General features: G+C 40.2%; 1 protein-coding gene across 1 annotated transcript in view; it reads right to left on the bottom strand.

The window, feature by feature from the left end:
• The window catches only part of LOC124555514, a 63,827-nt gene extending 47,154 nt beyond the window's left edge, over positions 1-16,673 (bottom strand). Inside the window, exon 1 of the mRNA XM_047129460.1 lies at positions 16,481-16,673. Coding sequence (XP_046985416.1) covers positions 16,481-16,552 — 72 coding nt within the window. The 5' untranslated portion in view covers positions 16,553-16,673. The remainder of the gene's footprint in view (positions 1-16,480) is intronic.
• Positions 16,674-18,207: the final 1,534 nt, after the last annotated feature.

The raw sequence follows: 18,207 nt of genomic DNA, 5'->3' as shown, positions 1-18,207 counted from the left end.
ATGAAGGCATATGGCCGAACTTCCAGCACTTATAGCACCGCATCAGGGGAGAGATATGTGGCTTGACATCACAGCAGTAGACCATCATCTTGACCTTCTCGGGTAAGGTGTCACCTTCGAAGGCCAAGATGAAGGCACTAGTGGCAACCTGATTATCCCTCGGACCCTGATGGACGCGCTGCACGAAATGAACACCTTGCCACTCTAAATTGGCATGCAGCTCATGGTCAGGCTGCAAAAGAATGTCCCTGTGGAATATAATATCCTCGACCATACTTAAGCTCTTATGTGGCGTCCCTCTACTTGTTACATGCAAGTAAAGCCCATGACTGTGCAGGGGAAGCTGTTTTTATCAAGACTGACCCGGAGCGCATTTTGGACAAGCCCTCCACCTCCCCAAACTTGTCCTCTAAATGCTCTACAAAAAACTGTGGCTTCACTGAAACATAGGTTCCCATGGTGTGGCCAGGGATGGGAATGATTTAGGGTCGCACTTCCTTGCATTGTACTGAGACTTAGAATGCTTAGAGACTGCTGGTGTTTTATCACCAACAAGTGATGGCGCGGCATGCTTCATCACGTCATTCTCACTGACGCCACCCACTCTGACCAGGGGCCCTCCCCACGGGCGCCACCCAGCCACAGCAAAGGCCACCTGGCAGGATGACCATTGCCAGGATTCCCGATGCCCAGGGTGACAGGCATCTACTCCTTGGTATACATGGGGAGTTAACAGCGCAGGCATCAATGGAGTGATCTCTGTGTTGTCAGGGGGCTTATAACCAACAGGGTACATGGTGGCCCCACCACAATGGACTGGCTAGTGTGCTGGATATCAGGTGCAAACAAGTCCATGGTCATCATCGGCGCAGAAAGCGACACTGCATAGTGCATGGTGGAAAACGCACACAGGAAGGTGTCCTCGCCCAAGAGATGGAGAATAAGTGGGACTGCAATGCGACGATGAGAAAGCAGGCTACAGATCTCAAGGCACGAGGGCCATGGTGCACTACGTAAGGCGCCCTTCCCCAATTGGCTCGCTCTTTGGAAAAATTTTGAAGAAAGGAAGTCAAACCCTAAAGAGGGCCATCACATAAAGGCCAAAACATGTGAGACTCCTTTTTGTCGCCTCTTATGACATGCAGGAATACCTCCGTCCTATTCTTACCCCAGGACCCGCAAAGGGCATGATAAAAGGTGGACGTACCAGCTATTAGGTAGGTGGTCATAAAGTTTTGGCTGATCAGTGTACATAAACTTCATATTCATCTTCATCTTCAATCTTCTCTAAATAGCTACTAAATGTTTTTCATCAAGAGATTTCACTGGTTGTACCCAAGAAGGCCCGAAATAATTCTGCAGTCATAGTTGCCACTAGAGATGACAGTAACTTATGCTGGAACAAAATTGGAAAGTGATGACAGTAAGGACACTGTAAGTGAATACCAAGCACTTTATGGCCATGTCACACCTACACAAACCTCCAATGGCAACAAAATTCTGAGAATACATTGACAGACATAAACTGGATACAAAGAAGTCAAAACGACAAAATTGCTAGTTACTCTCCAACAGGACCAAGAAAATAAGGACCAATGTGTTCTTCAAACGTGTCATAAATCTTTGCAAAGAAAGTGTCATGAATTTTCTGCTGAAGATAGGCAGGCAGTATCTGTCACTTTCTGAAAGCAGGGGAAGATTTATGTAACCTGTCCTGTGGACATTATTTAAACCAAAGGTCATGAGATTACTGATGAACCAAGGAGAAAATGTAAAGGCTTTTACCACTCTGAGGTATGAGATGGGAAAACAAAGTATACAAAAAGATGTTTCTCAATCCTGTCAAGATCAAAGAATACACACACTTTTTGGATGTATAATTCCTCCAATGGGATGAGCCACGATTCAGAAATGTCATGTTCTAAAAGAACAAATGAAGAAAAATTATGCAAAATAGTTCCTGAAAGTATTTCTGGAGAACTTTCCAAAATTGCCATAGCATTAGTGCAGAAAATTCTCCTGTAGACCTTATCTTAAGCCTGTTATACAATCCAAACTACAGGTTTACAGACTCTCCAAAGAAAAGTGCAACCAACAGACTGTTCCTCTTCTAAAAATTAAACTTGATTTTCAAAGAGATTATTTCAGCTTATTTCTCAAAAGAGAGATCAGTGCAAATTGTGCTGCAGTTAGAGCGAAGACATTCATAAGCAGCAAACAGAATGGAAGAGTAGGAAAGGCTGCAAGAAAGATGTACGCAATAAAGCTGCCCAGTGAAAGCTCTTCACTGTGTGCACCGTGGACTCTAGCCATGAAATTAGGTACATATATATAAACAAGTGCACTTAATTATGAAACATAACTGGCTGTTCATAATTTTACAATGTACAGTCCTATAACAGCCATGATGCTATGGGCTTCTCATTCAGTAGGACTCATGGTGAATTGGTTGCAACAAGTTTTGCTCGTTTATCTGGACAACCTATCCATAGCAATTAAGGAAAATCTGGTCAAAGTCATTTTGTATTCTGACAGCTGCATGCATCAGAACAGAAATGTAATAGAAAACACTCAACTAAGATTGGCAACTGGTACGCTGGTATCAATTAGCCAGAGAAACGTCATACTTGGATGGAATGGGACTCAATGCACAGTTCCATTGCGTGCAGCTTTAAAGAACATGAAACTACACCTATAGACAATATGCATTGTGATCTAGAGAGGCAAGAAAAAAATAAAATCTTGTGTAATCTATTACCTTGATTACTAATTTTACAGGCAAAGAAGAATTTGTGACTATGATACAAAATTTACAACTTCACAAACTGCAAGACATCACCTAATTGTTATGGACCTGAGAACAATGCAGTATCCCCTACAAATGATCATCGGAGGTATGTGACTTAGCAGTGACTGTGCAGGCTCATCTCTTGTTGCTGCTGAAGGAACTTGTTAGGACACGTGATTCCAGATTACTGTCTTGAACAAAAAGTAATTTGCGTGAAAGTTTTTTCTTGGAAGAAGAAAAAACAGCTATGAAGGTACAGTATCATGACTGTAAGATGGTGTGTGTGTGTGTGTGTGTGTGTGTGTGTGTGTGTGTGTGTGTGTGTGTGTGTGTGTGCGTGTGCGCGTGTGTGTGTGTATGTTTCTGTGTAGTTATTCATAAAAGTAATAAGTCATGAAGTATACTTAGAGAAATGATTACAATGGAAATATCATGTCCTTCACCAATACTGAGAATACATTGTACATGACATAATTAAGTTGTACAATGAATCTTTGTTTAAAAATTTTTGTATGATCCAAAACTGAATTTTAGTGCTACAAATATGCCTCTATGTATGTTTCACACTTCCCAGGCAGTTTCCTGTCCCTCTTGCAAATTTTGTGTTTTGCTACTTGCAAAAGTAGAGCTCTTCAATGGTGATATGGCACTTAGAGACCTGGCTAATACTGTTAGGTAGTCCTTCATATTCTCGAAACTAGTTGCAGCTGTATAAATGCTGATCTTGCCGACAAATGCATATGATTACATGCCTTCATGAAACTGAACGATTGATGGAGAGTTGTGCATATGAGACTGTAATTGTAGTCCAAACACATTCTAATGGCAATAGATAGTTCTCTTTATTATCAAATAATGCCGTAAGTGCCTCACAGACAGCAGTTCTCTCTGGACATGGAATACATGTTTTTCAGTGCACATTAGTAGATATAGTTACTTTCACTGACTATATAACCTAAATGGCTACATATCTGGCTTATACATTCATGGTGAAAAAGACACCTGTTCAAAGGGAACAGTTTATGAGAGAACAGTGCAGTCTATTCTGGAATACTGCCACAGCATTAATAATCATTATCAGCAGGCATCACAACTGATGTCAAGGAATTCATAGATATATATTGCTAGCATTGTGACAACCATTATAAATCCATACAAACCTGGAACACATGCTCATAACAGCTGATTGATTTATTTTTTTTTAATGAAGGTTATATTTCTGCAAAACCCTGTTAAGTAAATTTTGACAACCACTGTTCAAAGAAGATAGGACAATAACCTTGCTGTCTGTATAGAGTATCTCATACAGGGAACCAAACAGGGACAAAGGTTTTTACCCATACATACAATCAGTCATTTTTTTTTCTTTGCTTTGTGTATTAATGGAATAGAAAAGAAAGTAGGAAGCACTTGGGGATTGCTGATCACTAGATAACGATGAATTTGGCAGCAAGTGGTAATATACTAATCTCCGGCCTAAAAAGGTGGCCTGTAATGCAAACTGAAAATATTTTTTTAAAAATGTTCCACACCCTGGTAGTTATGGGCTACAAAAAAGGGCATAGGAGGAGAACTGCATAATGTTCAACACTGTATGAGTCTGCAAATCTCAAGTTTTCAGTCAGCTCATACATTTACCCAAATTTTTCTGGTCCTAGAAAGATTGACACATCCTTCGTTGCTTTTTTAATAGAAAGACAGTCTTCTATAATCTTAACAACTGTATTGGTTTGGCAAATTTGCCAAAGGACTAGAAAGGTGCTGAGGAATGCAGGACAGATACAAACCTTACTTTTTGATAGTCACGTCACATATGGTTCAGCACCTACAAGGCTGTATGAAGCTCTGCACTATATACGGTAAATTCATTTCAAATTTAGATCCTGAAAATCATCCGAATGGCCAAAACAGTTCCCCACTTTGATTCATCAATATATATAATGTTTAGATTGTGGTGGTGACATTCATACAGGCCTACAAAGCAGGTCCCAAGTTCCTTATTTTCTGAAATTTGCCAACTCTGAAACTATGAAGAAATCAATTTTTCTGGTTTTACCTGCAGTGACATGCTGATCTGTAGCATTGCCTGAAGTTTAAAAGTGACAGTTTGGATGCAAGTTCGCGACACAGTACATAACGTTTCAGTTAACCCGGATTTACAACATCTACATGGTTTTTGGGAATATTAGCACAATAGTCAAAGCTGTTGTTTGGTGTAGAGTGGTGTTTACATTGATCTCGTTTGAAAGAAGACCATGACAACATAAATGTGCATACAGACATGTTGACTGAATAAACATTTTCACAATTTGTAGTCACATATCTGGTTTCAGCAGGGCTCTGTTTTACTGCAACAGTCATCTGCCACAAGTGGAAGTGCAGAGTCCTCTCCATTATTATCCACAAAAAGACTTACTTAACTACCATTGTTTTGTGTACTACCATTTTCAATAGGCTACTGCATGTTTGTCCTTAATACTGAGTGAGGTTGGGTTGGGTTGTTTGGGGAAGGAGACCAGACAGCGAGGTCATCGGTCTCATCGGATTGGGGAAGGAACTCGGCCGTGCCCTTTCAAAGGAACCATCCCGGCATTTGCCTGGAGCGATTTAGGGAAATCACGGAAAACCTAAATCAGGATGGCCGGACGCGGGATTGAACCGTCGTCCTCCCGAACGCGAGTCCAGCGTCTAACCACTGCGCCAGCACTGAGTGAGGTAAAATGAGGTTTAATCATGCTATGAATTAAGAGATTCTGCATCTAAATATACTAGAAATCACTACAAACACCTTCACTAAAGGAAGTAACAGAGATTTAACCTTAATGGCAGCACATGAAGCATGGTGGATAACTTCAACACTTTCAAATTTACCCTCAGCCAATGTACACAATTGGCAATAATGCAATTTGTTTTTGAAAAAGATTCATACAATTTCACAAGAGAATTCCTTCCACACAAAGGAAGAAACTTTGGGTAAATTTTAACTTATACATTGGACTACTGTGTATTTATCTACAAAAGAACCATCCAATTTTACAAGGGTATTTCATTTACATGCATGCACATAGAACCTTGGGCTTCTCTTTACAGTTGCATTTAGTATCAAAGTTTTCATTTAGTTTTCTCAAATGTTCAATGCATCGTCCACCAGACATACAAAAAACATCCAGGTAATAATCAAACCCATCCCATAACTCTGTGGGCTTGCCTGGAGTTACTTCTGGAGCTATGTGGCATCACAGTTCACACAGAGTCTTTTACTTACTTACTTACTTACTCACACACACACACACACACACACACACACACACACACACACACACACACACACACACAGTTAAATCAGGTGACCTCTGAGGCCAAAGTGTAATGCAAGATCCCCACCCCTCTTGTGGACTGATCTAGCACTGTGGAAGATGATTGCAAATAAATGTTCTTACAAGAAGATCCCAGTGCACTGGTATCCTGTCCTGTTGATAAATGACATTTTCAGCATGTTCTTGCATTTGTGGATTAAGCCAGATTGACATCTTACCTAGGTACACAGTTTCTGTAATAGTCTTTATTGCAAAAAAGAACAACCCATAAACCCTTTTTTGGGAAATAGCAGAAAACACATGAGGCTTTGATGAATAAATGAGAAACGAAACTGGAATCTTTCATCTCCATGCCCACAATGAATTAACAAAATTCTATACACTGTTGTTTATCACCATCATTAAGGCCTGTAGCAACTGTATGACTTTAAACACAAATGTCATCACAAAATACACCAGACAGACACATGAGGGTTGGATAACTATGGACTGACATGCTGAGTAGACTTCTGTGGACTGTGCACAAAAATCTGTCCAATACACCAACTTAACAACCATCTACATCTACATCTACACAATACTCTGCAAGCCACCTGACGGTGTGTGGCGGAGGGTACCCTGAGTACCTCTATCGGATCTCCCTTCTATTCCGGTCTCGTATTATTCGTGGAAAGAAGGAGTGTCGGTATGCTTCTGTGTGGGCTCTAATCTCTCTGATTTTATCTTCATGGTCTCTTCGCGAGATATACGTAGGAGGGAGCAATATACTGCTTGACTCTTCGGTGAAGGTATGTTCTCGAAACTTTAACAAAAGCCCATACCGAGCTACTGAGCGTCTCTCCTGCAGAGTCTTCAACTGGAGTTTATCTATCATCTCCGTAACGCTTTCACGATTACTAAATGATCCTGCAACGAAGCGCGCTGCTCTCCGTTGGATCTTCTCTATCTCTTCTATCAACCCTATCTGGTACGGATCCCACACTGCTGAGCAGTATTCAGGCAGTGGGCGAACAAGCGTACTGTAACCTACTTCCTTTGTTTTCGCATTGTATATCCTCAGCATTCTTCCAATGAATCTCAGTCTGGCATCTGCTTTACCGACGATCAACTTTATCTGATCATTCCATTTTAAATCACTCCTAATGAGTACTCCCAGATAATTTATGGAATTAACTGCTTCCAGTTGCTGACCTGCTATTTTGTAGCTAAATTATCTTTCTATGTATTCGCAGCACATTACACTTGTCTACATTGAGACTGAATTGCCAATCCCTGCACCATGCGTCAATTCGCTGCAGATCCTCCTGCATTTCAGTACAATTTTCCATTGTTACAACCTCTCGATACACCACAGCATAATCTGCAAAAAGCCTCAGTGAACTTCCAATGTCATCCACAAGGTCATTTATGTATACTGTGAATAGCAACGGTCCTATGACACTCCCCTGCGGCACACCTAAAATCACTCTTACTTCAGATGACTTCTCTCCAATGAGAATGACATGCTGCGTTCTGTTATATAGGAACTCTTCAATCCAATCACACAATTGGTCTGATAGTCCATATGCTCTTACTTTGTTCATTAAACGACTGTGGGGAACTATATCGAACGCCTTGCGAAAGTCAAGAAACAAGACATCTACCTGTGAACCCGTGTCTATGGCCCTCTGAGTCTCGTGGACGAATAGTGCGAGCTGGGTTTCACACGACCGTCTTTTTCGAAACCCATGCTGATTCCTACAAAGTAGATTTCTAGTCTCCAGAAAAGTCATTATATTTGAACATAACATGTGTTCCAAAATTCTACAACTGATCAACGTTAGAGATATAGGTCTATAGCTCTGCACATCTGTTCGAAGTCCCTTCTTGAAAACGGGGATGACCTGTGCCCTTTTCCAATCCTTTGGAACGCTACGCTCTTCTAGAGACCTACGGTACACCCCTGCAAGAAGGGGGGCAAGTTCCTTCGCCTACTCTGTGTAAAATTGAACTGGTATCCCATCAGGTCCAGCGGCCTTTCCTCTTTTGAGCGATTTTAATTGTATCTCTATCCCTCTGTCGTCTATTTCGATATCTACCATTTTGTCATCTGCACGACAATCTAGAGAAGGAACTACAGTGCAGTCTTCCTCTGTGAAACAGCTTTGGAAAAAGACATTTAGTATTTGGGCCTTTAGTCTGTCATCCTCTGTTTCAGTACCATTTTGGTCACAGAGTGTCTGGACATTTTGTTTTGTTCCACCGACTGCTTAGACATAAGACCAAAATTTCTTAGGATTTTCTGCCAAGTCAGTACATAGAACTTTACTTTCGAATTCATTGAACGCCTCTCGCATAGCCCTCCTCACACTCCGCATAATTTTTGTTCATCTGCAAGGCTTTGGCTATGTTTATGTTTGTTGTGCAGTTCCCTTTGCTTCCGCAGCAGTTTTCTAACTCGGTTGTTGCACCACGGTGGCTCTTTTCCATCTCTTACGATCTTGCTTGGCACATACTCTTCTAACGCATATTGTATGATGGTTTTGAACTTTGTCCACTGATCCTCAACACTATCTGTACTTGAGACAAAACTTTTGTGTTGAGCCGTCAGGTACTCTGTAATCTGCTTTTTGTCACTTTTGCTAAACAGAAAAATCTTCCTACCTTTTTTAATATTTCTATTTATGCCTGAAATCATTGATGCCATAACCGCTTTATGATTGCTGCTTCCCTGTTCTGCGTTAACTGTTTCAAATAGTTCGGGTCTGTTTGTCACCAGAAGGTCTAATATGTTATCGCCACGAGTCGGTTCTCTGTTTAACTGCTCAAGGTAGTTTTCAGATAAAGCACTTTAAAAAATTTCACTGGATTCTTTGGTCCTGCCACCCGTGATGAACATTCGAGTCTCCCAGTCTATATCCGGCAAATTAAAATTTCCACCCAGAACTATAACATGTTGGGGAAATCTACTCGAAATATTTTCTAAATTATCCTTCAGGTGCTCAATCACAACAGCTGCTGAGCCAGGGGGCCTATAGAGACATCCAATTACCATGTCTGAGCCTGCTTTAAGCCTTCCACTCGGCTCCAAACCAGAGAACCACAATCGGTTCTGGGAACGATACCACAAATAATTAACTCTAATTCCACCCCGCGAGCGAGGCTTTCCGCCTTCACCAATTCCGCCAACCGCCTGTACGAACTGAGGATGACCTCTGAACCCAGACTGCAGGAGTCATTGGTGCCGACATGAGCAACAATTTGCAGTCGGGTGCACCCAGTGCTCTCTATCGCCGCCAGCAGGGCCTCCTCCACATCTCGGATGAGACCCCTCGGCAAACAGACAGAGTGAGCACTGGCCTTCTTCCCCGACCTTTCCGCTATTTTCCTAAGGGGCTCCATCACCCGCCTAACGTTGGAGCTCCCAATAACTAATAAATCCCTCCCCCCATGTGCCTGCTCGGACCTTGCTGAAAGAGCAGCCACATGTCCACTTACAGGCAGAGCGGGCGATGCGACACGGCCAGCCTCCACATTTACCCTCCGCCTCGTGCGCCGCGAATGCCGCTGAACCCGCCACTCCCCTTGGGGAGAGGGTGGCCCAACCGCGCCCTGTACCCGCGAAGATTTCTCAACAGCAGGGACAGTGGGTGAAGCATGTAACACCTGGGGTGTACCATGCGACGCACCAGACTCCCCACTGCCGCTACACTCTGAGGCAGCAGCCTGAAGACGGCTGACCACGGCCATCAACACGCTCAGCTGTTCGCGAACAGTGGCCAGCTCCTCCTGCGTCCGTACACAGCAGTCACACACAGGGCTCATGTGTGGATTTCTCAGATACTTGGATTTCCAATGTCCTGAAACTGCTGTTCTGTACATCTCCACTTCCTCTTCTCCACCCCAGTGTGCCCGTTCATGCATACACTCCCCGAAACGCATTTTGATACCACCATAAAAAATACATCAAACATGCAGAGCAATGTAGGTGTCAGGCATTATCCATTTTCCTCACTTCCACCACTACTGAACAGTAAGTTAATATTGCACTATCATCCAGTTTTGAACTATGTTTAAAACTTCAAGTTTCTAGCTCACTGGGATGTTATCAATTGCAAAATCTGTATCGAACGAAGAGACAAGAAAGTGAGTTAATAAAAACATGATAAAACACAAAGAACTCTAAAGCATAAGTGAAGAAAGTCTAAGAAAGATGTCTGGCCATTACAAAGGCAGCAGCAAAACAAAAAACTGGGGGTAAGGGGGGGTAGAGGTTGGGGGGGGGGGGGGGAGAGAGAGAGAGAGAGAGAGAGAGAGAGAGAGAGAGAGAGAGAGAGAGAGAGAGAGAGAGAGAGAGAGAGGGGGGGGGGGAGGGGGAGAGGGAGGGGGAGGGGGAGAGGGAGGGGGGAGGGGGAGAGGGAGGGGGAGGGGGAGAGGGAGACTGGGAAAAAATCATTATTAACTGGAACTCCCGAATCAAACTGAGTTCAAGGGACTGCAGAAGAAAACCGAATTGATCAGGAAACCTTTGAAATATTACAAAAAAGTGAAAAATTGGTTAAAAATGAATGAACTCTCAGCAAATACATAAAGAACTAAATGCACAACTGAAAAAAAAGAAAAGAAAAAAGCACCCAAGCATGACTTCATTCAAGAGGATACATGGGGGAAGTGTTGAAGGAACAATTAATGCTGAAATGGCTCATGAAACAATTATGTCAAGGACAGTACTTGCATAGCAGAAGCATAGAGGCCCAAAATGTAAGAATATTTCATTTTATTTCTATCACGGAATACTTTCCAAGGTACCAGGTTGAGAGCACATTATGATGCACAAAATGCACAAAGAAACTCATAAAACAAAACTATTACACTCACACTTCAATGATAAATGAGAATGATTTTTATAATTGACAAGCCCACAGAAAAAAATGGGATGAGTCACATTTTGTACTTTTATTAGGAGAGGAATTTTAAGCTTTCAAGCTTCAAGCAAAAAAACTTAAACTCCATTTGAGCATAGCCAACATAATTATGACACCAAATAGGAAGTACATTAGAAAAAAATAAAAATTTAAATAATATGATGAAGACAAAACGAGCAGAGGAAGTATATCATTGATGCAGACAGGACTTGATAAGTCCATCACTTTTTGGTAAGCTTTTGTCCCTTCTTTGTGTTGTTTAGCTTTGGAAGTTTCTTTTTTTTGGTCTTGGATTTGGTTCGTTATGTGGTAGAATGGAATACAAATTTCTTGTCTTGAGCAGAAAACTGCTTAAGTTTCTGAAGAGCTGCATATTTTTCATAAGATATTGGCACGAGCTCTGAAAATATACTCCTACAAGAATCTTGATTTACCATATAAAAAGTTTATATTACAAAACACTACTGTTTACTCAATGGGGCCATAAGAATTCATCACATTGCTGCATTGATACTCAGGCCTGACATCTACTTGAAGACCATCAGCATGTTTCAAATCTACTGGTGTCGAGTCTCAATGATAAATAATCCTGTTTTGGAACATCTGATCTTCCTTCTAGACCAGAACTTCCCTGAGAGATTATGTGGTGAAAGAATACTATAGTTTGTAACACACTTTTAAAAAGTTCATCTAATCTCATACCATTTCTTGTTGATCAGGAATGAGTCTGTATGGCCTTCAATTCACTCTTGCAGTTTCAAAAGCATTAACCCAGCCTTCTGGTAACTCTGGGATAGTTTTCTTCTTTATGAAACCAAAGTTTTTATCACATTCCAAATAACAGTGTCTGCTCATTGGACATACTATTTTGACACTATCTAATCTTGTAATGGTATGAAAGACATAGTGAAGGTATAACAGCATTCCATAGTTCTTATTCTGTCCAAAAGCAATGAATCTCAGAGCATTACAAAAAACCTCACTTTTGGATAAAGGATTTCACTCACATAATTGTGCAAACAGCTAATAAATTCATTTGCTCCTTTACGTCCTACACCTTCAGTGTAAGTGTAAAGTATTGCTTCACTGTTGGACATTTGATGAATGTTGAAACTGTAAAATGATTAGTGCTTGGAGATTTTCCAAGGCTACATTTTTTTGATAGTTCTTGCATACTGCTTCATTTTCCCCTACCTTTTTACTTTCTTGCCTCGCTTTTTGCTTTCTTGAATAAAATGTAACAGTTCTTTGCCTGTGAACCTGATCTTCCATACTAAGTACTTCAATTTTATTTGTAGTTTCTAACTTTTCTCTTTCAAAGTTATTATGTAGAAGTTTTGCATCAAACCAATGGCAATGGCAATGGCAATGGAAAGAACACACTAAGTCAATCCTCCCATGGAAAGAATGGGACAAGTCCAAGATTTGCTACTGAGGTTTACATTACACCTGTTAGGTCAGTTTGATTGTGACTGGAGATATGTTCGGTTGAGTTTCTTACTCTGTGTTATTTTGTTACAGCAGTAGTGTTTAGTGTGAAGTGTGATAGTAATGTAGTCCTCTTAGGATCTTTAAAATGTGTGGATCATCATGAGATGAATGTGAGAAGCCATTTGTTAGTCACTCAGCTAAGAAGAGAAAAAGTTATGGCAGAATGCATAACATTTGTAGGTACCTCAGGGCAATGTCACACACTGAGAAGGTATTAGTATATGGGTACCCAAATGCTTAGCTGAATTTGCTGTTAAATATTTTCTTGTATGTCCCTTATGCAATAGGAAGTTCAGAGTATTTTTTCTTTATATAACTCAAGGCATTTTTTTATTGATTGTTCTTCTGGAAGGTAAATTCAACAGTATTTTCCTTGTCATAGTAGCTACTTCCTCCCTTAGAAGCAGCTACTTCGTTTACAATGGCTGCCTCCTTTTCTTCGGATAGTTTCCATGGCCAGTTAGCATGCATGTCTTTTTTTGTCTTTGGGAGATATTCCAGTATTCTTCATACACTACTGTGTAGTCTGTAACCTGTGCTTTATTATTTTATGTGGGGCAAGGAAGGCCTTTTGGCAAACATGAATCTCTCATGGTACCGTTTTGTTTGATTCTTATAATGTATAGGAAAGAGCAATCTGTAGCATTAAAATTGTCATGCCTACACCTTCTATGGGCAATTAATGTCAGATACTAAGCTGATTAAATAAGAAGATTGATCACTCCAGTTACCAAACAAATTAAAATTCTTGACCAGCTGTTTTCTTTCATGGTGTTTGATTTGTTTTAAACATCCATTGTTTGGGCATTTGCAGTCACTGCCTAATTCATGAGACATTGCCCTGAGGTACCTACAAATCTTATGCATTCTGCCATAGCTTTTTCTCTTTTTAGCTGAGTGACTAACAAATGGCTTCTCACATTCATCTCATGATGATCCACACATTTTAAAGATCCTAAGAGGACTACATTACTATCACAGTTCACACTAAACGCTACTGCTGTAACAAAATAACACAGAGTAAGAAACTCAACCGAACATATCTCCAGTCACAATCAAACTGACCTAACAGGTGTAATGTAAACCTCAGTAGCAAATCTTGGACTTGTCCCATTCTTTCCATGGGAGGATTGACTTAGTGTGTTCTTTCCATTGCCACTAACAGTGAAACCCTTTGTATCTCAGTGATTTGCCAAGTTATTTGAAAGTCATTTTAACTGTGTTGCAGTACCAACAGCTGGCCATCAGAATGTGACAACATCATTTTTAAATTAAATGGACTTATCGCATTTCTTCCATGGGGGTCTTCAACTGTGTGTGTGAGCTTTATACAAATAAAATTTAATGTCTGAGCTGGAAGAGATCACTTAGTTTTAACTGATAATTGTTATTCCTATTACAGCACAGCTATATTGAGAATAAGTTCTGTAGCAGCTAGATGGTGACAGATCCTGCGGTCACTATGAAGCTTACACAAATATGCTCAGCTGTAACAAGGTCAATTCACAGCAAAAAAAAAAAAAATCACAAATCAACTTAATAAACATTCTTCCATGAATTGCACAGTGCTCAAGTGTGACCTCGATGATTAGTAAGACTGACTAATCAGTAGTTTCATAGGTTTATGAAATTTAAGAAGTGACATTGTTTCCTATCTACTTTTTATGACTAAACTTTTGACACATACATTCACGAACATGGAATTCACAGTAAATGAAATATGTACGTTACGATTCCTATGAAGCTAAGCACATCTAATTTTGAATACACCACAATAAAAAAAGATCAGCATCCACATTCACATGACTTGTATCTTTTGTGAGCATTCTATGGTTTCGTCATTAAGAGTTTTCTGCTTGTCTAGTAAGTCACCCCCCATTTTAGGATGTGACTGTGGCAATTACAGGTAGTAAAACTTGACTTTTAAGAAATGCAGAGCATAGAAGCCCGAAGTCAAGGGACGGAAGGTCATGGCACAAATACCTATAAGAGGACAATAATCTGTTTTGTTATTTGCCTTCAAATCACTACACTACAACAGTGCCTTTACAATGAGTGTGGAAAAGTAAACTGCAGTATAAATAACCAGACCAAAAACTAAGCTCTGTTTTACTCACAAATGCATATCAATATGTACACTATGAAATGACCAGCAGTAAAATTATTTTAACAAATATCAATCAAAACCACAACTTTTAGTGTTGTGAAGTCAATACTAACATACTGAGCTCTGTTCCCGCATAATTATACTTTTAATACCACTGTTTTAAGCCTAAAGTTTGACAAACTTCTATCTTAGTTAACACATCTTATGGAAAGGCAGGTGAAATTGGCATCCGAGGATAATCAGCATTCTTCATTGCTTAATCTGAAGTTAACTGTGAAAATATCAGACCCTCCAGTCCATGAAAATATAGAACAGATGTGATGCTATTACAACCCACTTGTGCCAGTATAATCAGGCACCTTTAAAATTTCTTCATTTTCTTATTTCTGTTATTACCTAAACATAAACTCTTTGCCATCACACTGATATGGGATGAACATCAACGAAAGCAAAACACAGATAATAGAGTGTTTCCAAATTAAATTAGGAAATGCTGAGTGAATTAGATTAGGAAATGGGACACATTTGGGCAGTGAAACAACTGATGATGGCCAAAGTACAGAGGATATAAAATGTAGATTGACAATGGCAAAAAAAGTGTTTCTAGAGAAATTTGGATAAAAGATAGGAATTGGAACTCACCACCCCTTTACATTTTTCAATATGGTGTGCACATAAACATTAGGCTTCACTACCAGTGAATTTGTTACCAACAACATATTTTCTGATATCACACTCATTGGTTTCGCCAACTCTCAACCAAGTTGTCAGCTTCTCACCTAACCTACACCTCGGGCTGCATTACAGATCGCTCTGTCACCACAAATAACCAAGGTCTCCAGGGGTTCCAATACATAACTTTAACTGAAATTTGTTAACATCGAATATACCTAGATTTAAGGGTTAGGAAGTCTTTTCTGAAAGTATCTGTATGGAGTGTAGCCACATTTGGACATGGACAATAAACAGTTTAGACAATGAAAGAACAGAAGCTTTTCAAATGTTCTGCTACAGAAGAATGCCAAAGATTAGATGAGTAGATCACATAACTAATGAGGAGTTACTGAAGAGAACTGGGTAGAAAAGAAATTTATGGTATAACCTGGCTAAAAGAAGGGATCAGTTGATATGACACATTCTGTGACATCAAGGATACACCAATTCATTATTGGAGGTGTGTGTGGGGGGGAGTCATAGAGGGAGATGAAGAGATGAAAACTGTAAGCAGATTCAGAAGGATTTAAGCTGCAGTGGCATGGAGAGCTGCATCTAATCAGTATTTGGACTGAAGACAACAACAACCACTATCTCAGTATGAAATTTTCTAAAGCATCAGTATCTTAAATCTCATATTCATATATGTGAGGACTACATACATAAAATGGCAAGGTACAATACTAGGAGATTCATGTTTAAAAGCAAGAATCTAATATATAGTAATTAGTTAATAGGTAAATCACGTAACACACGAAGAGAAGTCACAGATGTACATACAATGTCAGTGAGCTAGTTTACTCCATGGGGGCCAATTGATGCCATTCAACAAACGATATGATCTGTTGGAATGAGTTGCAAACCACCGGTCACTTCCATAGAATTTTACATAACTATCTTGACCCTGACTTGAAACTAATTATTACTCGACGTGCAACAGTGTACTACAAACGGCTCGCATCTACATGTTCTCTCAACCCCTCCGACACTGCCGAATAGTAACAGTTTATAAAATGACAGTGTGCTGCTCAACTACGTAAAAAGAGTCAAAACTGTATTCCACTCACAATACCTCACTATTCGTGGTGCTTTATGTACCACTATCTCCTCACTTTGTTTACAAAATCTAAGTATTATTTATCGACATATATGTACTTACATCCTTAAGTATCCGATAGAGCTCATCTTCGTCCAGTAACTCTGGATGTAATAATATATGCTCATCCATCATCGCCGACCGTCAATGTACGTAAACATGCTGCGTTTAGTGTTTACAATTACTTTTCGAGCTCAAACAAAGTTACTACAGGCTTAAACCACACAATCCAAAGTTCTTCGACTACCAAGATGTAGTCATTCAATTCATGCAGAAACTGCACAGCAGGCCTAAAAACCTCAACATTTTGCAAAGTAAAATCTATAAAGAAGGAAATCGGACGACATTTTTTTCCAACTAATATAATTTTATGCTCATCTGTCCACATGGGCAGTGAGACGGCCGGTCGTCAGTACGACACACATTCTTCGTAAAACATTTTAACACAATTAAAAGAATGTGTTACATCTTAAATTTTGATTAAACCACTGTCTACATAAACAATAAAGATGATTACAGGTATAGGGTTACATAAGTTTTACAAAATCAAAATGAAATTATAAGTTCCTGAACGATTCAAAACTTGCTGTTATATTTTGGAGGTTTGTAGATCAGCTGTGGGGCGGGTTATTTGTATTTTTATACAAATGACACGAAAATTTTTGTATATTTTATGTAGAGGAGATTTTATGGTTTTATGTACTGTACAAGTCGCGAGATGGCCTTTAGCAATGGGAAAAAGAAGGGAGGAACTCTGATGTGTAAAGAATTTCGTAGAACGGGTAGCTGTCAGGGACTAATTTATAGTCTGATTGTGAGAGCTAGTTAAAGTTTCACTAAGAGACGTCGCAGAGAGAATGCATGCGTAGGCCCTGGTTTTGGAAGAATGTGTTGGGATATCCACGACAGAGAACGATGATTCGAGATTGCAGGTAAAATAAGCTGATTGGCATTAAATTTATAAGAATGTGTCTAATCCAATGTTTGTGGGTGAAAAGGGTAACTGGTAAGCTAGTAATTAATTTGAATGAACTATGGTGTGCAAATGAAATGTGTGACATATGAGAATTATGAAGGATTTCTAGCATTTTGAGTGTGCAATAAATCCGAGCGATGTTGTTGATATGACTGATCAAAAAATGGAAATGACATATTTATTGTACCGGTGGTGAAAATCTATAGTTACCGAACTTACGGAACAACTCAGCCTGCTAAATGAACTGGGGGGGGAAACAGGTGCAACTTGAGTCACCAAACTGGATTAGCTCAGGTTGAGGGGATTTAAAGTCAACCCGAGTTTGCTTGGTAATAACTCTAAATCAGTTCAATCCGGTGTGCGGCGGCCGCCCCTGTTGTTGATGGTTTCGCACAAGGTTGGAGTTTGCCGCCGTCGCGCCCTCTGAACCCGAGTTGAATTGAGTTTAGTCTATTCCTACAGAATGGGACGCTATTTACAGTGATCTTTAAAAGTGCAGTAGCTTATTATGATTTATTCGTAATTTGCTCGCGGCTAAGAAACGCCGGGACTGGCGACAGACATGCACCCGTTTAAATGCTACCCTACCAATCAACTCGTCCAAGTTCTGGTCGGCCTTCCGTCGCCTTACCGGAACTAAACCCTCCCCCTATTATCCTCTTCTCCATGATGATAACCCTTTCCCTGATACCCTTAGTAAGGCCAATCACTTTGCCTCCTACCTCTCCGATGTATTTTCCATCCCCGATGATCCCCAGTTCGATTACTCCCTCTTCCCGGATATCTGCGATCGCACTGACACCTCTGTCCCTCC

Source organism: Schistocerca americana, chromosome X (genome assembly GCF_021461395.2).
Source record: "Schistocerca americana isolate TAMUIC-IGC-003095 chromosome X, iqSchAmer2.1, whole genome shotgun sequence".
In the NCBI taxonomy this organism is placed as follows: Eukaryota; Metazoa; Arthropoda; class Insecta; order Orthoptera; family Acrididae; genus Schistocerca; species Schistocerca americana.
The sequence above is the reverse complement of the archived record's forward strand: the minus strand, read 5'-3'. Positions and strand labels throughout refer to the sequence as shown.